General features: G+C 45.9%; 1 protein-coding gene across 4 annotated transcripts in view; it reads right to left on the reverse strand.

Moving 5' to 3' along the window:
• The window catches only part of LOC147692521 (cytochrome P450 2B19-like), a 467,523-nt gene that overhangs the window by 295,960 nt on the left and 143,722 nt on the right, over positions 1-27,841 (reverse strand). For all 4 annotated transcript variants that reach the window (XM_086938735.1, XM_086938736.1, XM_086938737.1 and 1 more), the window contains 3 exons: positions 18,879-19,028; positions 17,550-17,710; positions 2,245-2,421 (listed from right to left, as the gene is read on the reverse strand). In XM_086938735.1, coding sequence (XP_086794861.1) covers positions 2,245-2,421; positions 17,550-17,710; positions 18,879-19,028 — 488 coding nt within the window. The remainder of the gene's footprint in view (positions 1-2,244; positions 2,422-17,549; positions 17,711-18,878; positions 19,029-27,841) is intronic.

The raw sequence follows: 27,841 nt of genomic DNA on the forward strand, positions 1-27,841 counted from the left end.
TCCACTGTGGTGAACCGGTCCATTTTTATTTGTGTGTGGGTGGTGGAGGATTTAGGGCCGCAGTTGCTCCCAATGATTGGTGAAGGAAGGGCTTGCTAGGTCAGAGCTGGTGTGCCTCTGGGTCAGAGTCCTTAGTCGAGGGTCACCAGGGCGCTCAGTTACGATGTATTATGTCAGGACAGGGGCTTTCCAAGATTCAGATAAAAGGTGGATCAATGGTGGGGCCCGACGTTCAGAGTAGAACGTCACCACCGAGGGCCAGGTGAGTGGGCCTTGCTGCAAGGGAGGCTCCTTCGGGGACGGACAAGTGCGGTCAGAGGCCAGAGGGATAACGGGATCCCACCACCCCGGGTCCTCTGGTTGCGGGCCGGAGCTGGGCCTGAACAGGGCCTTGGTGTGAGTGGAGCAGGAGTCGTCAGGCCGGGTCCCTTCTAACTGAGGAGCGAGATAGCCAGGAGGCCTTGATGAAGAAGCCAAAGTACTGCGGGCCTCTCCAGTGTAGTGTGTTGGTCAGGGGATCCTCTGAAGGGAAAACAATGTGGGGCGTGTGGATTGCAGCCTACAAATTGTTGTTCACCTGGGCGGTAGCTCCAATGCGGCAGGATAGTGGCCGGTTGGGAACGAGCATTGATGTTGTTATTGTGAGGCAGCAGGTTGGCAGCTCTCAGCAGTTAGGGTCGGGCCCCCACCAGGAGTCCACTGTAACGTCCACTGAAACACAATGCCACAGCCAAGCTCACTTGCGCAGAATATCGGGCGTTTTACCTCCGGGAGGGTCTCAGTGGTGGCAGAGTAGGCCCCAGTTTGCTTGGAAGGCCTCTACTGCTCTGCACTGCTCTACGGTCAGCGGGATCCCAGGAGGCCCGATCTGGGATGTGTGTTTGGGATCAGCAGGTTTTACGCATCCAGATACAGGCTCCACAAGAGTTCAAGGGCTCACCAGGAGCAATGGAAGACTGCAGGTGTTGATGGGTCAAGGAAGGAGGATCCGGGGTTAGATCCCGCACGGGATCACTGCCAGTCCTTTGTGTGGGTGCTTCTTGAGTTTGTGTCACTTTTAAGTTAAATTTATTAAGAGTAGACAGTGGTCCATGCTCTTAAGAAATATTTTTGTTTGTTTTCCCATTTGCAAATGGTTCCCACTACCCTTCAGTAGCCAGTAAAAAATGTGTGTTTTGCAACTGTAATTTGATTGCAAGACATTAATACATGCCACTGAGACAGAGTGGTTGGAAGGTACGCCCTAAAAAACCCCTTCAAAATACCGAATAGGTATGTATTTGCAATTCCAAACTGCGATTCGGTAACATAATACCTAATCACAATTTGGGATTAATAAATACCAGAATGCCTTTTGCATTCACAAGAGGGCCCTTTCTGCGAATCAGCCGATTTATTACCACAACATTTTTTTGTGCACATGGCCCTAAATTTTGGCTACTCTATTAACCTATGTTCCACACAAGCGCAAAGAGAGATGTGGGATACACCTAAAGATTGCACTTGGTGAGTGAAGTTGAAGAGGGTGTTAACGATGCCATGGTAGGTGTAAAATTGAGATGTAATACCAACCCTCTGAGATACGCCAAATGGAAACCCATCAACCGGGAACTGGAACTGGTACAGGTCACCATGATAAACCCAGAATAACACAGAGCGGGATAGCTGAAACTACTTTGCGACCAATGTAGGGCGCACTCCCTACTAATGGCAATGACAACAATGCTCCCTCTCTAGATGACCTGAGTATGGTGCAAAAAGACAAGAACAAAAACCTTCAGAAAGGAGTCCATCGGCTAAGTGATAGCCATAGGATGAGTGAAAGTTTAGAAGCACCTAGTCTCTCTGTTCAATTAGAGCCTCACTGAGGTCTTCCTTCTACAGCAACAAAACCTATCCAGACTGCTCCCAAGATGACAACTGTACTAAAGGTACCAACTATATCAACACCCGCCTCAATTCCAGCTCCAGCTCCAGTACTGTTGTGGAATGATAAGCTTCACACTGCTGGCACTCAAGATAAAAACGAAGTGGTTGAGAATTCGAACTGCGATGAAGAACAGGTCTATGTTTCAGACTTATTTAAATGGACATTGGTCATGTGACACGGAAGGTGGACTGGAGGGTGGCTAAACTTATGTTTAGGTCTCTCTTTCCATGTATTTAGTATAAAAGAGCCACACATTATTTCGTACCCTGCTGTCTTCCACAGGCTGATGAGAGGCGTCAAATAGTTTTGGTTACCTTGTTTGACTTAATCAGGAAACAGTCTATGAAGTCCCGAGGAGACTCTGAGTTTAAGGTCTTCTGGTGTGATTCAATCTTTTCTTGAATAAAGGTCTTCAAGGTCTGGAATTCTTCCAAAGTTCTATGATGAGGTCCTGGCAGGTAATCCATGATTACTGGTATGACATTATACAGCTATAAAGAATAAAATGGGGAGTTTTAATGTATCTACAAGGCAGCAAATAGAAGAGGTGGAAAGAAAGGACGAAGAGCAGAGAAACAGAAACAGAGAGAAAAGAGGCTGTAAGGGGGAAAGAATGAATAGCAAAGGCAAAAAAAAACAAATATAGTCAAGCAGTAAATGGAATCTTACCATATTAGTGCCTGCGAGAATACAATTCTTCTGCACCATTAAGGATAACAATGGCACAACATACTTTTTGCCCAAGGATCTTAAGTACTTTAAGTCTCAATTTAGCTGCTTCATAATTATTTACCAATACAGCCCTATGTTTCTGTCACTAAGTAAACATGGATAGATGTTTATTTCAGTGACTTTGAAGCCAGTGACCATTAAATTTACTATAACATTGTATACTATTCCTTTGACTCCTTTCTCATTGCAGACCATACTATAGCAAGCTATTCCTTCATGATGTTGAAAACAACATGTCTGCTATAAAAAAAAAGTCCTTCTTCTGCTCTATTTGCTCCTCCATTGTAGGGATGCACATTATCAGGTCCCGCCAGGATATATCCTTGGGTCATCTAGCTGATGTACAACCAGCACTTTTGAAAAAAGGAATGGGGTGCAGTGGGCGCTCACAGCAGTATGACATGGCATTACTTATCTTGTGATTGCGAAGTGGAAGTGGCTGAGTCCATTCACAGATGCCATTCTTAGCACTTAACGGGCAGGATACTGTGTTTTTGCTTTGCCCAGGTAAGTGTGATAGGGGCTGTTGAAGTGAGAGGCAGCATCTCACATGTGCCAGACAACATGTGGAGAACCACGGGCAGCACAACATTTAGGAATGGCTGAGTAGTGAAGTGCTGGTAATGATGTTATCGGGCAAGAACAAGCCCTTCTCTATTGGTGCACCCAGAATGTGGAAATACATTCCCATAACCATCAGGACTCTAACAAATCTTCTCCAATTTAGGAAAAAGATGAAACCCACTTTGTTAAATAACCCTAAATCACAATGCGAAAACAATCCACTATCTCAGAAACCTGCTACTCTTCCATTCACACACTTACTGCATCTTTACCTTTGATTCTGTACATCACTCTGCAGCCTTCCTGCTACGGTCATGTTTTACAAGTACTGCATGACTTCCTGGGGGATCCTTATAGGGACACCAAGGCTAACATCAGATTCGCCCAGGATCTTTGGCCCTCTAGGGATTTTAAAATTGAAAGGGGAGTTCGACAGGGATGTACTTTGGCCCCATTTCTATTTAATTTATATATCAACAAACTATATAAGATCTTGGTAGAAACAGGGGCCGATTTCCCACAAGTTGGGCGACGAGGACTACCCGTCCTGCTTTATGCGGACGATGCGGTCCTCATTGCCAGGGCAGGAAGGGGTCTTTAAACCCTGCTAAACTCCTTTCAGAGCTTCATGGAGGATCCCGACCTACCTATAAATAATTCCAAATCTTATATCATGCAGGTCAGGTTACATCCAAAGAAGCAATGGCCCTTTAAAGTGGGTGGGGAGAAAGTGCCTTTGACCACGACATTCTCATACTTGGGTGTATTACTAGATAACCACCTGAACTGGGGGGCCTTATTCGGAGGTTATAAGGGCAAACACAGCTATTTTCAACTTTGCTGCAAAGATGGGTAAGTGCCCTATTGCGGCAATGTTGAAAATATACCAGGCCAAAAGTGTTGCCATCGCTAGCTATGGGAGCGAATTATGGGGCTACGTAGCACTAGATGATCTACAGGTGGTGGAGAGCACCTTTTTAAAACTGCTTTTCGGGGTCTCTAGAGGAACCTCAAATTGAGTGGTCCCGAAGAAACAGGGTTACCATTTATTTGTGACAACTTGGCTATGCGTCTGTTCTTGTTTTGGCTCAACTGTTGGTTAAATAAAGATCTAGGGCTAGATGTAGGTAAATTGGATTTACTGATTCTAAAATACAGAATTTTACCGATTCGGTATTTTAGAATCGGTAAATCCTATGTAGGTAAAAAAAGGTAAAAAATACCGAATCGGTAAGATTCGGTATTTACCGATTCGGTATTTACCGATTCGGTATTTGCCATTGATTCCTATGGGCCTGGAGGCCCATAGGAATGAATGTCAATTACTGAATCGGTAATTACCTATTCGGTAAAATTGGGAAAAAGTCAAGGGTGGCAGGGTGTCAATTTGACACCCTGTTGCACCCCTGATTAGTGTTCGTGTGCACATGTGGCATACATACATGCCCTAGAGGCATGTATGTCTGTCACATGGCACAGGTGTAAATGCACATTTATGCATTTACATAGTAATTCCTTATTTACCACCAACTAATAGTTGGTGGTGAATAATGAATTCTTAAAGCCCAGAAGCACTCTTTTAGGTTTAAAGTATTTTATTGAAGCAGGGTAAGGAAGGAAACAACAAAGTACATGAAAAAGAAAACCACAGGTGCCCTCATAATCAGTGCGTACGGTACATGAGATACATCAAAGCAATTTTTTCGCCACAATGGGCAACATCCTGCTTGGAAACACAGCTCGCGCACCTGTGGTTGAAGACAAAAAAACAAAAAAAAAGGGGGGTGGGGGGGGGGGGGGGGAGGGAAGGAAAGGGAAAAGGGGGAGAAAGAAAAAAAGGGGTGGGGAAAACAGTCCTGCCCCAGTTCCTACCCAGCCAATAACCCCCCAACTCCCACACCCCGTCCCACCCCCTGTACTGTGCCATCAACCATTCGCCCTCCCCTCATAGCAACCTATCGTGTGCCCCCGCTACCAGATGCCGGCTTAGCCCAATCAAACAGGCGGGTCCGGCGGCGGTGTCAGCCGTAACAGTCTGAGATATCTAGGGCAGGTGATTTCCTTGAATTCAGAGCACAACAGATTATGGAAAGGCGCCCACAGCTCCTCAAAAGCATCTACGTCTCCTGCCACCACCACTGACAGTTTCTCCATGCCAAGGACATGCCACAATCTATGCAGCCAGCCGACAACAGTGGGGAGCGTGGTGGAGCGCCAGTGTATGATTATATTTCGTACAGCTGACCCCAAAGCTATCGCTATCTGTCTACCCCTTTTAGATCTGAGAGGGTACATCAATCCATTCGGCAAACCCAATACGACGTAGGCAGGGAATCGGGGCAGCTCTATCCCAAAACATTTATCAACCTCATTGAGAACCTCCTCCCAGTAAGAAGCCAAAAGGGGACAGTCCCACAAGATATGAGTAAGCGTGCCATTCTGGCCACAGTTACGCCAGCACGTCCCTGGTATTGATCTATCCATCTCATGTAGTTTCTCAGGAGTGCGATACCAATAGGTTGAGATTTTGGTGAAGGTTTCCGTGAGCCCCGTGTGATAGGCAGAGTGGCGCGCCCGGTAGGAGATGTGGTCCCATTCAGTATGACTCAGCACACGACCAAGCTCCCGCTCCCAGCGCTCCCTACCCGGGCTGTGGATATGAAAGGGGGGGGGCTGCAGCATCTTGTACAAATCGGAGATAAGCTTAGCGTCCGACCTGCGAGTGATTAGCCAGCGCTCGTACACCGTGATCTCCCGGTCTGCCGTCTCGCGCACTTGAGGCTGTAGCGCCCAGTGGCGCGCCTGCATATACCGCATGCGCTCCGTCTCGGGGAGGCCATAATCCCGACGTAAGTCCTGGAAGGGGACGACACCCTCCGGGCCATATAAATGATACAAGGTGCAGCAGCGAGCCACCCGCCAGTGATCGTAGGCGCCAGTCTCCATACCCGGCCCAAAGTCCGGATTGCCAATCAGCGGCGTGAAGGGAGAGGGAAAGGTAGTGAGTTCATGCCTAGTAGCCACTGAGTCCCACACCCTAAGCGGGACCCGCGTCACAAAAGAGGCGTAAAGGTTAGGGGGCCGATGAGCCCGTCTCAGGAAAGGCACCTCCTGTAGCGTTCTGCCTGCCACCGCCTGGTCCTGAAACAGCCAGTGTTTATCCGACTCCCACCGGCTCCACTCCACCAAATAGCGCAGTTGGGCAGCCTGGAAATATTTCTGCAAGTCTGGTATCCCTAGTCCACCAGACTCAGGCGCCAGCGTAGCTATGGTCCGTTTGATTCGGGGCCTACGGCCCTGCCACACAAAACGTGCGATGGCCGATTGAGTCTCCGCGAGCCATCCTTTGGGGGGCTGTAGCGGGAGCGCCCTAAACAGGTATAGTACCTGAGGTAGAAGGGTCATCTTCACTGCGGCCACCCTGCCCAGCAGCGATAATGTGCCCTTATCCCACCGGGCCAATTCCTCTCTGATTTTCGTACTCAAAGCCGTGTAATTGGCCGTGACCATCGCGGGGAGTGAGGGTGCCAAGAAGATCCCCAGATACGGAATCCGGTCCCCAGACCAGCTCAAAGGGAAAAGCCTCTGCAGGTCAGCTCTGGTGGCGCTAGTCAGCGAGACATCGAGGGCAGCAGATTTCCCGAGGTTCACCTTGAAGCCCGCCACCTCGGCAAAGAGGTCCAGTTCCGCGATACATGCAGGCAGGGATCTACGTGGGTCATCAAGCGTCAAAATGACGTCATCCGCGTAGAGGCTAAGCGCGTGGTGAAACTCTCCCATCTTGACCCCTGTGATATCGGGGTTCTGATGGACCCTTTGAGCAAACGGCTCCATATAAAGAGCGAAGTGCAGAGGGGACAATGGGCATCCCTGTCGTGTACCACGTTCTATTGGAAAGTGTCGGGAGCTGCCCCCATTCACCCGGACCACCGCGGACGGAAACCGGTAGCAGTTGAAAATCAGGTGCCGGAACTTCTCGCCGACCCCGAACTTGCTCAGGACCTTCTCCAGATAGGGCCAATGCACCCTGTCAAATGCCTTTTCCGCGTCTATGGAGAGGAGCATGCGTTCCCCGGGAATCCTGGAGGCCTTCTCAAGAATATGAGTCACCCTCTTCGTGTTGTCCACCGTCTGTCTGCCTGGCACGAAACCGGCCTGATCCGAGTCGACCATGCCCGGGAGATGAAGTGCCAGACGTGCTGCCAGGATGCTAGTGAAAACCTTCAGGTCCGTGTTCAGTAACGAGATAGGGCGGTAGGACCCGCAGGCAGTCCGGTCCTTGCCTGGCTTCGGGATCACGGAGACCATGGCCTGGAGGAATTCGGGGGGGATGGCACCCGGTTCCGAAAAAGTATTGAAGAAGCGCGTCAACAGAGGCGCAAGTTCCTGACAGAAGGTCTTATAGAAAAGAGGGATGAAGCCATCCGGTCCCGGGGCCTTACCCGTCTTAGGCCGGGAGATCGCCGTAACCACCTCCTCGATCCGAATCTCCCGTTCCAGATACTGGGCCTGATCCAGTGTCAACGATGGGAGCGACACCGAGTCCAGATAGTCCGCCTCCGCCTGGGCGGAGGGGGCCTCGCCAGTATAGAGGTCAGCGTAGAAGTTACGGAAAACGTCCGCAATCTGCTCGTCCTCCGTTACCGACCCTCCGGCGGGAGTAACCAGCTCTTTCACCCGGTGTTGCTGGTGCTGCACCCTGAGCTTGTGCGCCAAAAGCCGGCCGCACCTGTCGCCACCTGTGTAATACTTGTGCTTCAGGCGAAGCACCGCATACTCCGCCCGGTCTGTGTCAAGAGCAGACAGGAGTTTCCTGGCGGCCTTCAATTGCCTCCAGACTCTGGGGGCGCCCGTTCTGTGGTGTACCTGTTCCAGCTCCCGCACCTGCCGGGTAAGCTCGTCCCTCTTGAGCTGACGATCCTTGTTCTCCGCCGAGGAGATAGCGATAAATTCGCCCCGGAGCACAGCCTTCAGGGCAGCCCATTGCGTTGCGCGGGAGGTGTCGTCGTTGTCGTTTACTCGCTGGAAGTCTGTTATGGCCGCGCGGATCTGTTGTACCGTCGAGCGCCTATGCAGCAATGTGTCCCAGAGACGCCAGACCCCTCTTGGACGAGCCACCGGAGTCATAGTGAAGGTACCCTCCACCGGCGCATGGTCGGAGAGAGAGAGGACCCCCATGTCGGCAGTCGAGGCTAGTGCGAACATCGGGCCTGTCACTAGAAGATGATCCAGCCTCGTGTAGGACTTGTGTGCATGAGAGAAATAGGAATACGCGCGGGTCGCGGGGTGGAGGCGGCGCCACATGTCGTGCATGTCAAGCTCCTCCAGTCGGGTACGTACCGAGCTCGAAAGCTCTCCCAGCTGGTGGCGCAGTTGCACAGACCTGTCCAGAGTCGCATCAAAGACCAAATTCAAGTCCCCCCCTAGCACTATGTGCCTATCAGAGGTGGATGCCACGTCTTCCAATGCCCTGTGCAAAAATTGGTCTTGGTGGTCATTGGGGCCGTATATAGAGCCTACAGTCATCACCAAGCCCCCCACCCTGATCCTGTATGCCAGAAGTCTCCCCTTCTGTTCCGCTACCTTCTGCAAGACCTCCCCTCTGAACCCCCTAGAGAACAAGAGCGCCACACCTGCCGTTTTAGAAGCACTGGAGGAAAAAAGCTGTGTGGGGAACTTGGGGGTGCGCATTCTGGGACAATCCTTGGCCAGCAGATGAGTCTCCTGCAGTAGGCAGATGTCGGCCTGAGAGTTCTCCAACAGAGACAGGATGGCCCGCCTTTTAACCGGGTTATTCAGCCCCTTCACGTTCAGAGTAACAACTTTAAGAGCCATCAAGGAGGGGGTTCCAGAAACGCACATGAAGGTGGGCAAGGCCCAGCGGGCGAAACACAGAGGCCACAACAAGAAACCTCAGCACACAGTGAAGGCAAACATCCCTACGGCACAGTACAGTCCCCGAACCCCAAAACCCCCCAACTAAGTGGACCCCCCCTTCCCCCGGAGCTTCGCACGCCCAGCTCCACACCGCCCCCAACTCCTAACCCCCCAACAAACCCCCCAACTCGAAACATTCCCCTGCAACTCCCTTTCCCACCCCCCGCTTCTCAAGCTATTCAAAAAAGTCATTGTCCCAGTCCGGTCCTTATCGGACAAGGCCGTGGAATGTCGATTGAGTGGACGTCCAGCCACCACCACCCGCACCCCCGTCCCTCCCTACCCCCAGAACCCTCGCACCTGCAGTGATGAAGAGCTAATGTAGACTCCCCCCGGAGTGATTTCAGGCCGTCAAGGCCACATCTCCACTCGCTGTCGCTCTGGAGGCCTCCTGGATAGCGCTCGACATGTCCGCCCGACTCGTGGGCGAGTCAGGCCGCTCCGGTGGTGGGGAGCGTCTCCTCCCGATCTGCTGCCAACCGTCTCGAGTGCTTCGCCGGCGGCACGGCGCCGGGGTGTCAGCATCCGAAGCCGTGATTCCCAATACTGCGCAGACATCCTGGAGGGACCGGAGCTGGTGCAATGTCCCGTTCCACCGGAAGATCAAGCGGAAGGGGTGCCCCCAAGAATACTGCGTTTCATGCTCCCGGAGGAAGTCCGTGGCAATTTTAAAAGATTTCCTCTTCTGCAGCGTGACCGTGGATAAGTCTTGATAGAGAGCCACTGGGTGCTCTCTAAAGCGGAAAGGTTGCTGCCTTCGCGCCTCGCGGAGAATCCGCTCCTTCAGGGGGAAGTCCGGCAAATAGGCCAAAATGTCCGGGGGGGGCGCCGAGGTTCTGCGAGGGCGGCCCACCCTGTGTGCCCTGTCGATACGGACTTGAAAGTCCTCTGACTCCCCCAAGATCGCGCGGAAGAGAGCCTCCAGGTAGGCGGTCACGTCGTCACCTTCCTTGTTGGACGGGACGCCCCGGACCCTGATATTGTTCCGCCTGGACCGGTTTTCGAGGTCTTCAGCGTGGGCTTGCAGCTCAATCTGTTGCTCCCGCAGCCGCAGGACCTCCTGCTGCAGGTGGGTGATCTCTTCGTCTCTGGAATGACCAGCCTCCTCCACAGTATTAACTCGCTCCCCCAGGGAGTCCACTTCTCTCCGGACTTCCCGGACCTCACCGGCCACCTCCTGCTTCAAAGTCTGAAAATCCTCCCTCAAGGAGCTAAACAGCGACTCCAGGAATGATCGAGTCACCGAGGGTTCTCCGCCGTCCGCGCCTCTGGAATGGGCCGGGGAGTTCGGGGCGGCCTGGCTCCCCCCGCTGCGCAGGGCACCACGTCCCAACATGTCCGGCAAAGTTCGGTCGCCTCTCCTCTGACCCCTGGCAGTCGACATCTTGGCGGGGCGGGAGTCACCGGTGGCCACAGTGTGGTGAAGAGGCGCCTAAGGTCGGGGCAGCTGAGCAGCGGAAGCCGGTCGGGCACTAGTCGTCGGTCAGGAAGCACTGCAGCGCAGAGGCCTCGATCAAGGCTGAGCGACCGGTCCGAGGTCTCCAAAATGGCCGCCCATTACAGCCAATGGGGCCAACGCCCAGGGAACGGGGCCTACCTTCGTCGCGGGTCCAAATACGGCACACACAGTCGAAGGACAGGCCCGCAGGGCGAGAGGCAACTAGGGCCGGCTCGCCTGGATGTGCAAATACTCCGAAGGTGCGGTTCAACTCCGCACAGCCAGGGCTGGGCCGAAGCAGCCACGCGGAGCAGGCGTTCTCTTGCGTAGTAGCCATAGGCCGGCTACGCCTCCGTCGCCTGTCTCCGCTCGGCTCGGCTCCGCCGGCGAAGGCCGCCTCGGCACCCACTCGGTCGCTGCAGCGCAGGCACTCCGGCAGGCCACTCGTAGTCGCTGGATCACGCCGCCGGGACCCCAAGCCTGAAGGTCTCACGGCTCTAGGGCTTCCCACAAGCCAATCAGCGGGCTCCGTCTCAGGCGGTATTCTGGGCGGAGTCACCACCGTGGCGGGACACCCGGGGCTCGCCGACTGCTCCGCACCACCACGGGGGTCACCAGGTGTGGTTACCGCTCGATCCGGGGGGAATCAGCGGATGTAAGCGGTGCAGGATTTCCAGGGGCTCGGGAGCTCTCTGCAAGTGCGTCCTCTCAGCCCGCCATCTTGGCCACGCCCCCCAGAAGCACTCTTTTAAGTGCTTCCAACATCACATTTACCGATTCGGAATTTACCAAATCGGTAAAAAAGCCTCCTACATAGGAAAAGGCTTTTAACGGTCGGTATCGGCCGACTTCGGCCGTTACCGACCGGTAAAAGCCTACCTACATCTGGCCCCTAGTTCTTAACCACCAGATATTGAGAGAAGTTTTGGGCCTTGACCACATAGTTCGCATTCCATGGTTAAAATATATAAAGGGCTGTTTTTTAGAGCTGGGGCGACCAGACCTTTTTTCAAAGCCTGATCTTATTACCGTAGTGGATGTGGAGTTTGTAAAGAAGGCTTTTATCTCTCTTAAAAAACTTGGTAGAGATGGGGTAGAACTGTGTAAACCTAGCGTCCACAAGTTTGTGATGCTTAAAACTACTCCATCTACTGAGCCATATCTTATGTGGCCTTTGTCGACCCACAAGTGATTTCTATTGACCAGGTTTCGTTTGGATTATTTTCACTTTTTACTTGCTGTACCTAAGGGTAGCTGTAGAGGCCAGGTGTTAGCATCCTGTGGCTGCGACCGAGTGTCTCCTCAGGATTTGCTGCACTTTATGTTTTTTTGAAATTTCTATGAAGCTCCCCGCAGATTTTTTTTAAAACCGTTTTTAAAAAAGTTACATTTTACCCAGGTCAGCCCAGCTCTTTATTTATTTACAAATGCTGAAACCAGAATGTATCCCATTTGTGGTAGGTTTTCAGAAATATTCGTTGAGGTCTAGAAATTGTATGGAGAACTAACAAACCCCAAAATTCAAGTTGGCATCCCATCAATTATTATCTACGAAGTTGTATGCCTTGTAACTGGTTGCCCACTCTTCCCCTTTTCTCATATTTATTACTGACTCTGAAGTACATATACTTCTTTGTTTTAATTGGATTGATTATCAATGTTCTATTGCTATGAAATGAATGTCCTTTAAAAAAAAAAACTTCTCATATAAAGTATTTTGAAATTGAAGTACTAAATGCACCTACATGTATGAAGCAGTACAAAACTCAGCACAGGCCAATGCATGCCAGGGACCACGCCCCATTGTCTTTTCCTAAAATGCCTCGTGGAAGAAAGACAGAAGTTAGTCTGATAGTGGCTGAAGTAGGGCTCCCTCTCTACCAAGGACAAGGACAGAGATTCAGGCATTGACTGATAGGTATGTGACTGTGGCACTATAGAAGACTATGGCAGACAGAGGGTTGCCTTTCAGATTAGGGGGGCATGCCTATGACCCTTCTAATGTCAATATCCAGCTATGCAAAGATTCCACAACTTCAAGGCAAGGATGCTATGACTGGCATCCTGTTACATGTCCAGAAGAGCTGAGTATCACTTTTAGGAGGCTGGTTCTTTGTCTCACCCTCTTCCTCTAAACTGTTACTGCTGGGGTCCATGCAAGAAACTTTGTGAGGGAGAGTAATGATCATGACGTGATCCAGGTCTAAATTCTTGCCGCTTCTTCAGGACACGTTCCACACAGATTAGACTGTTCTTAACTTTGTAGATTGATGGCTCTGCAGCTGCGGATGCCTCTCCACTGAATGCAGGCAACAAATATAGTTATGCCGGGTCCGTGACAGCAATATAATTCAATGAGTGTTTGGTGCGTGCATTGCTTAGTCAATTTTGAATGATCTTCGAGCACTGAATTGCATCATGGTCAATCCATCCTCTGTGAAACCAATACCCCGGTACAAACACTAGAAGGACTCCCAACATACTAATGGACTCAATAGATGGCTTTTGATCTACTGCTATAGAAAGGGGGATTGTCCCAATGCCAAAACATTATAAAAAAAACAGGGCCAAATGAAGGGGCACTTATGAAAGTATTCAATACTGACCAGTCTATTATAGTACCAAGAAGCCTAGTTTCTCCATAAGCAAATAAACAGGTCCTCTTTAGTGCCAGTGCTCTCTCCCTAAAAGTGGCATATGTAATTGGCATCCCTAATTGACAGAGACCATACCCCTTGTAAGATCCCCGGTAAGTGATATTGTGGTACCCAGGGCATGGGTCTTAAAGGGGTACTCAGGACCTGCAGCACTGATTGTGCCAACTTGAGTGATCCAGGTAAACTGATGACAGCAGGCCTGGCATTGCAGACTGCAGGAACAGTGTTCAGTTCTCCAGTTCTACTTTGCCATCCCCACGTGTGACAGGGTCATAGCACTGCCAGTAATTATGTCTGTCACTCCTAGAGAAGGTATTAAGTGCCCTAGAGGCAAGGTGCAGTATATTAAAAGTGTAGACATGTAAGTGCAAGCTTATATGTCTCTATAGTGGATTTATCATAAAGTACACTATAAGTGCTAGGCGGTCCATAGGTTAACAGGGGAATTGCACCCTGGCAAGCCCTGGTTGCGATCTCCATTCTGGTATCACCTAACTGTTGCCTTCTCTCCTCGGACATAAATTTGGTGTCAATGGAAGGCTGGCATGCAACCAGGTGGCTACCTAGTGGTTGCCCACCTGGTTACCTGAACTGACATGAGCTTTGGCTGGTAGGCCTGGGATTTCCCTCCCCAGCTGCCACCAAGACAGGCTTCTTACATTCTTTCAAGCAGTGTGAGCACTCCCAGGAGTCAGAACAATGTATTGGGCGGGAAGGTCAAGCCTTCCTCCTCCCGCGTCGGCTAGTGAAGTGACACACCAGAGTGCTGAGCTTAAAAGGCTGCACTGCCTCTGATATACTTCAGGGCTATCCTGCTGAGGAGGACACAGCCCTCCCCTTGCCCCAGAAATTCTCAGACTCTGGCAAAGTAAGAAATTATGTTCGCAGAAGGGTGAGCTGCCTGATCTGTACACCTAAAGTTGATTTCTGCCATCTTAAGGAGGGCAGATCAGATCAACTTTTTTCAAAGAAGGACCAAGAGGAGACCTGTGTCACTGACAACAGGACTTAGCCAGTCAGCACGAAGCAAAAGAGGTATATATTGTCCCTGAGGCAACAGACTTTGAACTCAGTGAACGGCCCTCATCCTTGGCTAAAACTCAACACTGCCAAAGAGAGTGACTCGTGTAGAAGCCAGAAGCCTCCCCTAGATTGGTGGGACCGGTCCCCTGCAAACTGCAGGTAAAACAACACTTTGGAACTAAAGAAGCACTATCCATCGGGCCCTCCGGGGGGATCACCTGAAAGTAGAGAGTGAGTCATTGTGGGAAGTGTAGTCTGACCTTCACTGAAGTTTCAAGCTGCTACCACTCTCTTCCGGACATGCAGACATCAAAGTTTCTTTTAGTTACTTTAACCGCTATCAAGGCATGCTGGTCACCAGTCAGGTAACCGACCCCTTAAGTCAACCCTGCATTAAGAGAGCACTTCACAACACCTGTGACCAATGTCAGCAATTATCCCATTTTGTGTATTCCCATCTCCTTTTTCTGGCAGTGTTGTCTCAATGATAACAGCATCTTTTGTTTGACTCCCGTTTAAAAACCACTGAGAGCCAGGATAACCACTTCACCCGGACTCCACGGGCCAAGTAAAATTTAACTGACTGTTGGGCCCTGGTCCTAGGATCCCAAAGACCTATACCCTGTGAGGGCACAACGCAACTCCACCCCTAAGCGACTGATTGTCACTAGCAGATTTTCCTTTTAACTGCAATGTTAAATGTCTGCACAATTTAATGCATTTATTGTCTAATGCTTTGAAAATCCATAACCTCGATTATATGTCTGCTATTTAGTTTGTTTTGGTGTCTATATTTATAAACAAATACACTCTAGGTTCATAAATTGGAGTTGGATTTTTCACAAGTCTTGTCAATTACTTATGAACCCTTATGGTACTGTAAAATACCTGACATATGATCCCCCAGTAAAACTGGACTACTCTTTGCCACACTACCAGGACTGAGCTAAGGATTATTGTTGTGAATCCAGGGATCATTTTTGAGGCATTGTGAGATTATTGCATGGTAAGAGTACTCACCCATACAACATAATAATAACATTCCATTTTCCTACACGTCATTTGAAAAAACCTTCATTAGGTGCGAAGAACACAAGTCTTCAGGTAAAGGTTAAACAACCCAGTCCAATTTTCACTAAATCCCTATTTTACTATTTTTTGCTTCTGTAAACTACCATTTACATTTATTTTAATTTTCCCCCATAATGTCTTACCAGTAAACAACTCGTCTTTCTTGACAAAACGTCAACACTGAGCTAACTCTATTTCAATCATAGCAACATTCTGTTAGTCAGCTCTATGAATGTTGTGACTAATGTGCCCATTTTCAGGAGAATTAATATTTGCTAAATAGCGATAATGTACAATATAAACCAAAATTGCCTCAGTCATTCTTAAATCATTATTCTACTTTCTTTGAAATTACAGATTTAACACCTCAAACCTACCCTACACAAATGCTCATGTCCCCAATTATGATGTTTTTGTTCGGTCTTTTCTGTGCTGGAGTAGCTAATTTTTAGAAGCCATTTACTCTGTGTTAATATCCCACCTCACAGTTCAGGTAATTTACAGTCTAACGTATTTTCCCCATTCATATGTGCATGATGTTTACACTTTTTGAATGCATTATTTTACCTTCATTGTAGTCCTTAAGCAAATCACGTCATCTAGGGGCAGATGTATCATCACCATCATTTGCGAATCGCAAATAGCGATTTTTTTTAAAATCGCAATTTGAGAATTGCAATTTGGGATGTATGTAGAAAATCGCTATTTTTTTAGCGATTTTTTAAACTTCCTTAATTGCGATTAGCAAATTGCTAATCGCAATTAAGGAATAATTTCCCATTAATTTCTATGGGCCAGGAGGCCCATAGGAAGGAATGGGAAGTTATTCTCAATTTGCGATTAGCAATTTGCTAATCGCAAATTGAGAATAATTTCAAGGGTGCAAGGGTGTCTTAAGGACACCCTGCTGCACCCGTGAAATTTACATGTGTGCGCATATGGAGCACATACATGCCCTAAGGGCATGTATGAGCACCACATGGCACCTTTACAAATGCCAAAAAGTGCATTTGTAAAAGAACTCGCAAATTACCACCAACTACAAGTTGGTGGTAATTTGCGATTTCTTAGTGTGAAATCGCAAAACATTATTGTTTCCTACATAGAATTTAAGGAATCGCTCTTTGTGAGTCAAGGTAAATACGAATATCATATTTCATTCAAATATGATGATAAATAGGAACAATTAGCGAATTTCTACGTAGACCTGAAAATGAAAGATAGGGGCACATGCCACAAGTAGATGGGTTGAAACAAATCAGTGTAATTGTCAACCATTAGATACAAAATTACCTGCTAAATCATAATGGTTGCAAATGTAATTTGGTCCAATATTACCAAGATGTATGTGCTTCACCCAGGGCATTAGGAGGTGACATTTAACTTGCACGATACACCGCATAAAGGGATTACCATGCAAAGATCCTAATTCTTCAGTGCCCCTTTTGAACCGTGGAAGGAAATTAAGCAACGGCAGCTTGAGTGGGAGGTTATTTCAGTTCCAGAAGAATTAAATTGGCCTTCAACCTGAACCTCAAATATTTTGAGGTTTGAACTGCAAGGCGATGCAGGGCTACTGCGTGAGACATGCCATGTGAATTCCCTGCCTCTCTTTACCTCTTCCTTCCTCAACTGCTCTATCATTCTCTAGCTCCTTTCCTTGACCTCCTTTATTTGTCAGATTGTCACTTTTAGTCTATTCTCTTCATGGCATTCCCTGACCATTTTATGTGTCTGATAGTAGAGGCCTGCAGGTTAGACATCTCTCAAAATGCTAGTTTCGCCAATAATCCTTGTGAACAGCGCAACACCCCATCTCTCCACGTTAAGCCTAGCTCACTATCAGAGATTGGATGAGTTTACTCTCCAAAATTAGGCATTCTACCGCAAAAGGCATTTATAGTGCCTTGTAAAAAGAATAACAGTCCTGTAAGTTTCAATCCTGCGGAGAATGATGAATGCGGATCTATTCCCAAAAGGCAAATTAACTACATCTGCCTGGACCTTCAGCACTTTACTTCCCATGCTTACCAAGAAACCAATCAAGGGTTCTCATGTGTTGGAAGGTGTATAAACATCTCTTGAATCAAAATGTAAATTAACAGAAGAGGCCATTTAAAAACGAAAAATTACCAATTGACCTTGTAATCAATGAAGAGAAATAGCTCAAGCACTGAGGCCCTGAATTTTTCCATACCTGTCCGATAAAAGAACGGATGAAAATGAACAATTGATCAACGGTGTGCAGGATCTGCTGGAATGTCTGATCTTTGTAGTCGAAGCGCTCCCCAAACATAACAGCGCAGATGACATTGGAAACCGCGCTCTGGATGGGAATCATTGGATTAAAGGCTTTTCCTGTTAGGGTAAAAAGAATTGACAGGAAGAACTGGATTGCTGAGGTCACTTGAAAGGAGAATCACACAGGGAATGCAAGACAAGCAAAAGGTATTTTTTTATTTAAAGACCATTGACTCAGTTTGAACCTGCATCCAGATTCTTCGGGAGACGGAAACCAAAATTCCCGACTTGCTCCTACATCCACCTGCAACAAGTTAATTTCTGCTTGTTCTAACCTGTCAAAATGTGTTATCTCTACAGCCTTCTCTACATAGATTTCTGCAGTACCTCCCATCTATCTACAAAGGGATGTCTTAAACGCTGGGTTTAGCCCATGAAGTATTCAAAAGCCACAATGGGATTCAAATATACTTTTCTATTCTATAGGGTCTTCCGTCTCTCACAGAAGCCTGTGGTATTTTAGACTAGCTCACAAGATTCAGCAGGGCCTTATAGAAGATGTGAACGATCTGTACTTTTCATGCTTGCTTTCCATTCCATATTATAATCCATAGTAAGTGATGCCTTTTATGTAGATTCAATCCTCATCTTTCCCAGTTCGGAGAAAGATCCCTTGTAAGCAAGAGTGCATATACTCAACCCTCAGAGAGATTCCTTTGAGCTTTTATCTTGTCTGATAGGTCTATGACTCCATTCATGAAAATTGCACAGCGTATCGTTCAATTCATCATTCATCCTGTTGGACAGTGTCTTAGGTTACTGAGAAGCCGAATAGTATAGCACAGTTCTTGCGGAGGGAGGATTCCCTTTGTTTGTTGCACAAGCCACATCCTATCGCATTACATTTTAAGATTGTGCTGTGCCTTGCTACCCTAACTACCCCATAGTATTGCTGACACACATTTCTTTTGAGGGCAGGGGTCTGCCTTCTTGTGTATTTAGAGGGACTCTCTCATCGCCGTCCAGGACCCATGGGGTTAACATGTACTGTGTGTCTTGTCAGAATTATCCCTTCTTTATGTGCCAATCTGAGGCTGATCACCTATATATGTTATATAGTCTGTAGAATTGCCTGCTTAGTTATGTGTGCACTCTCTTGATTATAACATAAAATCTCCAAGCACTAAGTATTTGGATGGTAACTGTGTACTCTCCACAGCCATCCTTTTGTATTTGTATTTATCAAGCTTGCAAACACTATCCATAGTTTAGTTTGGACAATTACCATCAGTGTCTTGTATAACCTTGATTAGGTGGCGCGCCTCCTCCTGCACCCTCTCCTCCATGGATCTCTTCCCCATCCCGAAGTTGCGCAGTGTACTGATGGCAAATCTACGCATTGTCTGCCATTCTGCTCCATTGTTGTTAGTGATGCCTGCAAAAGAAAGCAGAAACCAAAAAGATAGAGACTTTGCAAACTCTTGCTAGGCAACATCCCACTTGCTTATTGAGAAGGCATGGGTTTCAATCACTTAAGGAAATGTACAGTGAGGTTCAAGTGTTGCTGAAAGTGATCTTGCAGTTTTAGTGAAAGCATCATCATTGAAAATTCCCTGCTTCACCGGAGATGGGGTTGGGGTAGGAGTGGTTTAGGCCCACATGCCAAAGTCAAATTGAGCCTCTTAATTCTTCAATCATTTAATAGTATAGGATTGTGGGTACATACAAGATTCAGGAAATTAGCTTTTTATCACCCATATCTAATCAAGCGGAACAAGTCTGAACAATAAGAATCCCCCACATTCTCAATCGCTTGAGAGGTGGGTCCATCTTTGACACTGTGTGAGGTAGTTTCTGTGTTTATGGGTATTTTGGGAACTGGTGTGGGGTCCCAGAGCAATCAGTGGGCTGCAAGTATGGGCCTTTTACCCTCTGGTGCCCTCGGCCACTTTACTACTGTACCCAATAAAGAGAGCCAGCTTCATTCTTTAGCACTTGACCATCAGGGTATCAACACACACCAGTCCAAGGTTTATACTGGGGGATGGTGTGTGTTAGACACTGAGAACTTAACAAAGGGCACAACACCAATAAACAAAAGTCTAGCCTGTGCTTTTTCTTTTTACTTTTACATTAACTTATTTGCGCAACTCAATGCTACCCTAAAACCATGGAAATGTTTATAAGGAAATCCTAGGTAAAGAACAATATGATCTTCACATTACGTTACACTCTACACACACCTCCTTCCTATAGTGCTTGGTGCAGGGGCTTTCACAATGTCTGTACTCTGTCTGCTGTAGGTTTCAAAAGATTTTTTGACTGTGCCAACTCCTGCTCGAGGAACAGTTACTACAGGGTTGTTGGTGAGGAAATTGTTAGAAATTACCATCTTTAAGTGGTGCATCCCCAGATTTTTGCTAGCTGTAGAGCGCTCTGTGCTCTTTCTTTAAACATGGCTAATTGGTTTAGTCCAAATAGGCAGATTTACCTTACCTCTAAATTACCAGGACTACTGGACTGCAGCACCTGTTGTGTCATCCAATACAGTCGCAGTGCAAACCTGGCTTTAGGCCTACTACTGCAGCGTATCTGTAGCAGTGTAAAAACTTCAATTCATCCTGTTAAAATATACTTTTGGAAGGTAACAACCTTAATTTTAAAAGTCATGCCCTTAATTACATCGGCCACACCTCTTTGAGACCCTCCAGTTTTGTCATTCCACTGAAAGCCACAACAGAGAGAAATCTCTCTATACATATAATATATATATATATATATATATATATATATATATATATATATATATATATATATATATATATATATATATATATATATATATATATATATATCCTTTCTACTTCATCCCACGCTTTGACATCCAGGCGCTCTTGGGCGATGCGTTCACAGTATGGCGGAGCCAAGCCGTTAACAATTACATCCAGTATCTCCAAAGGAGACAATTCCGTGCGCACTCATAATTTCCAGTCCAGTCAACTTGATGATTTTTAAAGCTGTGATTTATTCAGCATTTTTCAGCATACCAGTAACCCTCTAGGTGTTTCAATCTTTACAAAGATCTTGTTCACAAGGTCGATAGTTTCACAAGAGTTACATGTTTCTGTTTTTTTTAAAGGCATCACATTGGTGAAAGCCATTGACATCACTTCCTGTCTCTCACACAAGGGCATTGTGGTTAATGTAGAGCCCCTAAATAGCGTTGTATTTAAACTGAAAATTAAGGGTTGATTGTTAGCATCATGCTATTAATATCTACAATTTATCGCTATACTAATCATCATATCTACATATTTATACCTAAAAGCAAATTCGTTCATGTTCGCTCGTTGCCGTTGTAACACTTTTTTTCTATATCATTCCAAATAAACTTTATCAATTCTATTTGTGCGCATGTTTATAATACCGCTTGTGTATCGTTACAGAAACACATATTCACTGTATTGATGGCTACACATTTAAATTGCAGTTTTTCCAAGATTACCCAGAAATTGGATTTCATTTGTAACAATCTTACCCTCCAGTGGGTATTTAGCCTGCATCTTATTGTATCGCTAACAATTTACAAGGCATTTCACAATTATAGAGATTATTATGCATCAATATAATCTACTCATTTCAATATTTATAACCCTCCAGTGGGTAACTCTCTCTTCTATTCCACATTCCTTTGCTTATTCATTCCATTATACGTAAATTATTACATCATTTACCGTCCACATATGGTACTAGTTGATACTGTCCTTTTTGATCCTTGATCTACATCAAAATAAATTTAAATTTAGTGTCCTGGTCCATAACCCTACACCTAAATAAACCTTAAGAGATAACATTGATATAAAAACAAACAAGGATATTTCTTGAGAGGCAACAATTCATTATATCCAATATTTAGATTTAGTGTAGTTCATATTTATAAGTGCGAATACAGTTCTTCGTCCTGATTCATGCCATTTGGAGTCAAAGAACGAAAGTTATGTCTTGATTCCTTTTGCCTTAGAATCTTTTCTCGGTCTCCACCTCTGGGATGTTTAGCCACTGCTTCTACTGCATAAAAGATCCAATCTTTCCAGTTGCCTCCATGTTCCTTCTCCATATGTTTTCCCACAGCGTTTCCCCTGTCATTATTTACTGTGGCTCCACATGTTCAAGAATCCGTTTTTTAAGTTCACATATTGTGCTGCCCACATGCAGAGACATTCGATAATGTAAATTACATATTGGCTTTTGCAATTTATTAGTTGTAATTTCCACATCCGTTTGTTGGCCATACGAATCTTCTTGGTGTTTTTTGCAATGGCACATACTTTGCAGTTCGTGCATTTGTAGAAACCTCTAGGTTTTAACCATGTCTCCTGCATTTTGAGGGGGGATAAAATGGCTGTGGGTCAGTTGATCAATTAGTTTCATAGTTCTTCAATATGTAATTTCTGGGTGATCTCCTATTAATCCTGCAACTGCAACTGTAGGGTATAGATGCAATATATGCCAGTTTTTGCATATGGTTTTTGTAATTTGTTTGTTCTCAGTGGAATGGATGGTAATCAATCGTATTTTTTTATCTTTTGTTCAAGTCTCAGTTGGGGCATCTTTTCTTTTAATAAGTCTTTTCTAGGGGTTTTCTCAGTTCTCTTTAATGATGTTTACACAATTTTTGAGTTGTACTCTTTTTTTGAATCTCTCAGTTGCCAATTGGCAATTTCTTTTCCAATCTTCATCTTGTGAGCAGATTCTTTTAATCCTGAGGAATTCCCCATAGGGGATGTTTCGAATCAAACTGGGTTGGTGGAAACTCTCCGCATATAGTACCGAATTTGTTGCTGTACTTTTTCGGTGTGCAGTGGTTTGAATTTTTTTGTCTTTAATGTAAATTTCAGTGTCCAGGAATATTAAACGTTCTTGACTGATACTGTAGGTAAATCTCAATCGTGTCTCGGTATTGTTCAGAATCTCAAAATAATCTTGGAATTCCTCATTGGTTCCATCCCAAATTAACGGCAAATCATCTATATACCGTAGCCACAATACGGTTTTATTTACACGATGTTCATTTTCCATTTTCCAGGCTTCAGTGATTTCCCACCACCCCATGGTGAGACAGGCGTACGTAGGACTTAATGCAAAGCCCATCGTAGTTCCTTTCCCTTGGCGAAACATTTCTTCCCCAAACATAAATGTGTTTTGTTCTAGGCAGATAATGATCATTTCAAGGAGCATTTTGTTGTGATCTGAAAATTGAATGTTTCTATCTTCTAGAAAATATTTGCATGCTTGCAGCCCAATAGCGTTTTTGATGTTCGTGTATAACGATATCGCGTACATGGTGATCAGTTTGTATGTCTATACCCAAGGTATTTCCTGGATGTGTCTCGGTAGGTCTCCAGTATCTTGTAAGAATGATGTCAGTTTTCTTACGTACGGTAATAGATACACATCCAAATAGTTAGCCATATTTTCTAGTAGTGACTCTTTTGCCGATATTATCGGTCTGCCTGGTGGTCCAGTGGGATGTTTATGAATCTTGGGGAGGAAGTATATCTTTGCCATTCTTGGGTGGTTTATTGTTAGATATTTAACTTCATCTTCATCTAGGAGATTGTATCGCATCCACACTGTTCATTTTGCATCAAGTTCTTGTTTCCACCTCATCGTAGGATTTTCTTTTAGTTTTTCGTAGTATTCCTTATTTCTTAATTGGGAATAGGCTTCTCGCATATATGCCTCTTTTTCCATTACAATAACATTACCTCCTTTATCTGCTCTTGTTATTTCTATGGTGTCATCTTTTTTCAGGTTTTGTAATGCCTCTCTTTCCTTGAATGTCAGGTTGTCTTTCCGGGTCTCATAGTTCATATTGTAAAGATCTTTAATCACAGACTCATGAAATAAGTCGATTTTATTACCCTGTGGTAATTGAGGATAACATTTCGAGCAATTCTTTTTTCCACTTGTACCTGCACCCAACTGAGGGCAGTATGCATTGACATCTCGTCTCTCGAAATCTGGATCTTTATCTAATTCGATCAACATCACAAAGCTGCTTGCTTCTTTTGTGGTAAGCTCTATATTGGGTTTAGCAATTTCTTTAGTATCTTTTGACATCTTTTCATTTTCAGCAAACACTTCGCCAATTTTATCTTGCCAACGTATTTGTATAAATATATTCGTATCTGCGCTAGATCCATATTTTGTGTTGGGCAGAAATTCAGGCCTTGTTGTAAAACGCTAACTTCTTGGTCAGTCAACACTTTTCTTGACAGGCTGATGACTTTCAGATTGTATTCAGATTTCTCTTTATTCAACATTAGTTCAATTTTTGCCTCATGCTCTGTGTCATGGTTCCCACTCTTTTGGAAATGTTGCTTCCCCCTTCTCGTGGTTTTGATCTTGCAAATCCTCTCCCTCTTCCGCGATTAGCACTCGGTGGGTTTCCCACGTTTTTCTCCCAAATTTTCTGCTGTAGAGCCAATCACAGTTCCCCTAAAAAAGAGCATTTTGGTCGTGTGTCACTTGATTCTACTTCTCCCTCACTTAGATCTGTTGAAGTTAGTGACAATAGACAGCGTGTTGTGCCCATTGCAAGATCCAGTTTTTCTTGTTGTTTAAATTGGTTAAATTTCCTTTCATACGTGAATATGCAGCCGTTTGAATAGTCTTTTTTATCCCTTTGGAACTTAGATTGTTTTCTACTTTTAACAGTTTCTTCGTGTTTTTCAATATAATGTTCAAGTTCTTCCTTAAATTTCATTTGTTCAGAATTCAGCTCTATTGCATTTAGTTCTTTTTCTAATCCTTTAAGATTCGTCATTGTTTTTTCTAAAGCTATATCAATGAGCTTTATCAATATTTCCATAAGACCAAGTGATGATTTCAATAAGAATTCTCCCCATTCATTCAGTAATTCATTACTCGTGTCCTGATGATTTGGCATCATATGTATTTGCAGCCCCTGTGGAACCTGTTTTACTTCCAGATATTTTTTCAATCAAGCGGCTTCCCACCATTTATTTATTTCTTTTTTAGAGAGTTTCTCCCATGTCCTCAATTTGTTTCTCACATCCACACTTTTTGAACTACTTGGTTTGGCTGCTACTTTATCAATCTGTACTTCTTGTTCGAAAAAAGTATCTATTACAGCTATTCTGTTTGCCTCTCTTTTTTCCATATCGTTACTGGCTTTAAATCTGCTGTGATTTTATATTTTCCAGTGTTTAAGTGACTCGTATATTATCCCACAGTCTTTTTAGTAACTTCACATTTATTCGTACTTTCATGAGTCAGCTCAGACTGTATTTCAGGACCAACCGGCTTTTACATCAGTTGCAACAGTGTAGCAAAGATAATTCTGTGCTCGCTCACCCTTTCAAGTGTCCCGCGTTCGATGCTTCCCTCCGGTTTCGCTTCTCTGCGTTCGGCTCAATCTGGATGCTTACGATTGCACTTCAAATATTAATTTCTTCTGCCGGCATTCACCCGTGTCATTTTTCAACTTCCTTTCGACTTCAGCCCACGCTTTGACATCCAGGCGCTCTTGGGTGGTGCATTCAAGGTACGGCGGAGCCAAGCTGTTAACAATTACATTCAGTATCTCCAAAGGAGACAATTCCAAGTGCACTCATAATTACCGAGTCCAGTCAACTTGATGATTTTTAAAGCTGTGATTTATTCAGCATTCTTCAGCATACCAGTAACCATCTACGCGTTTTAATCTTTACACAGATCTTGTTCACGAGGTCCATAGTTTCACAAGAGTTACATGTTTCTGTTTTTTTTAAAGGCATCACATTGGTGAAAGCCATTGACATCACTTCCTGTCTCTCACACAAAGGCATTGTGGTTAATGTAGTGCCCCTAAATAGCATTGTATTTAAACTGAAAATTAAATTACACCCAGTGCAAAAAAAAGGGTTGATTGTTAGCATCATAATATTAATATCTACCATTTATCGCTATACTAGTCATCGTATCTACATACTTACACCTATAAGCAAATTCGTTCATGTTTGCTCGTTGCAACACTTTTTTTCAATTGTAACAATCTTACCCTCCAGTGGGTATCTAGCCTGCATCTTATTGTAGCGCTAAGAATTTACAAGGTATTTCACAATTATAGAGATTATTATGCATCAATATAAACTACTCATTTCATTATTTCTAACCCTCCAGTCTCCAGTGGGTAACTCTCTCTTCTATTCCACATTCTTTTGCTTATTCATTCCATTATACGTAAATTATTACATCATTTACCATCACTTCATATTGAATTTGAATATTTGAATTGAATTTCCTTTGGAGATACTGGATGTAATATATATATATATATATATATATATATATATATATATATATATATATATATATATATATATATATATATATATATATATATATCTATACTACTATAATAAAGGAAGAACTTTCAGCCTTTGAGGCGGGTAAACTCGGGAACCACAGCGCCAATCCACACACCGGATACACAGTTGGAATCGTCAGGGTGTGTAGATGGTTATAGGCTATATACATTTTTAAAAAAAACGTTATTTAAAAAATTCACAGTAAAAAAAAAGTAGTCCCTCCAAAGTAGCGGCGGCCACGCCGTGCGTGCTCATGTCAGGAGCGCGGGGAGGAGCGGCGTCCAGGAGCGCGACGAGGAGCGGCTGACATGGCGCGGGGAGGAGCGGTGTCGTGAGGAGCAGCGGACAGGCCAGCGGCGGTGCGAGCAGCGGACAGGCTGGAGGAGCGGCGGCCGAGGTAAGGGAGCGGCGGACATGGCACGGGGGAGGAGCGGTGACGTGAGGAGCAGCGGACAGGCCAGCGGCGGTGCGAGCAGCGGACAGGCGGGAGGAGCGGTGGCTGAGGTTAGGGGACCCATGTCGGGGCAGGCGGGGGTCGGGGCAGGTGGGGGTCTGGGCAGGCGGGGGTCGGGGCAGGCGGGGGATGGGCCGGGTGGGGGCCCGGGCTGCTGGACAATGTCGGGGCGGGCGGGGGTCGGGGAAGCCTGTTGCTCCCGGCTAACTTTGGCGCCGGTTGACGAATCTTCGTGAAATTTTCAAAACTAGTGGGGCGCTCCGGTCCGCTCCTATCTTGAAAATTTGACGGTGATTCGGCAAGCAGGTGCTGAGAAAAAAGGGGGGGTCCCAAAACATGTTTTCTTCATGTTAATTCCCATAGGAAACGTTAGACACGGCTACAGCCCGTACTGCTGAACGGAATTACACTAAATTTGGCAAAAAAAGGTAGCCCTTGGTTCAGAAAGAACTCTTTTCATTAAATGGTGTAATCCGTTCAGTAGTTCCTGAGAAATTAAAAACAAAGTGGTCAGAAAATGCATTTCCCATAGGAAACTTTAGACACGACTACAGCTCGAACTGCTGAACGGAATTACACCAAATTTGGCATAAAGGTAGCCCTTGCCTCGTTTTTCTTAAATGGTGTAAATCTGTTCAGTAGTTGCTGAGAAAATGAAAAAATAAAAATATTGATATATAGAGGCGCAGTGGATCCGCACATCCTGCCGATCACAAGCTACATTCTAATTGGCGGTCAACACTCCAAACCAGGAAGTGTTGGCAGCCATCTTGTGCCCATCTAGTGACGCGCAAAAAAAGAAAAGGGGGCAGGGTAGACACACCCTGACCCCCTAGGCCTGCTTAGGGGGTCCCACAAGGACCCCCAGGGCCGAAAAAAAGCATTGTTTAAAAAAAAAAATCGCCAAGATGAGTGGAGGATCTGCGGATCTGGCCGCGAAAATAAAAAAACGAAGCACAGGCTCCTGCGCTTCTTTATTAATTAGACCCCGGGTGGGCCAAGTCTCTGGGGCATGTAAAACTAGCATTGGTATAGCCAATAGGTCTCGCCTTTGGGACCTTATAAGTGTTTAGACCGCTTTTGAATCCTGTGCTGGTGTCCTGACACACGAGGACGGCGTGTGGATCTTTGCCCTTCTGGGACCCGTGGTGAGGAGGTGAGAGACTCTCGTAGCCGCAGAGGAGTGAGAGGCGCGGTGACCGGGACTGCGAGGACCAGCATTCCTGGAGTCATCGACAGCTGGTTCCTCTTCCCGGCCGAGCCGCGCCCCCTTCTAGTGCCGCGCCCCCTGCCAGCTGCTCATTGCTTCTCGCGGCTCCCGCTTCGCGGGTGCCGCTCGAGACCGCTTTTGAATCCTGTGCTGGTGTCCTGACACACGAGGACGGCGTGTGGATCTTTGCCCTTCTGGGACCCGTGGTG

Source organism: Lissotriton vulgaris, chromosome 9 (assembly GCF_964263255.1).
Source record: "Lissotriton vulgaris chromosome 9, aLisVul1.2, whole genome shotgun sequence".
NCBI classification, from domain to species: Eukaryota; Metazoa; Chordata; class Amphibia; order Caudata; family Salamandridae; genus Lissotriton; species Lissotriton vulgaris.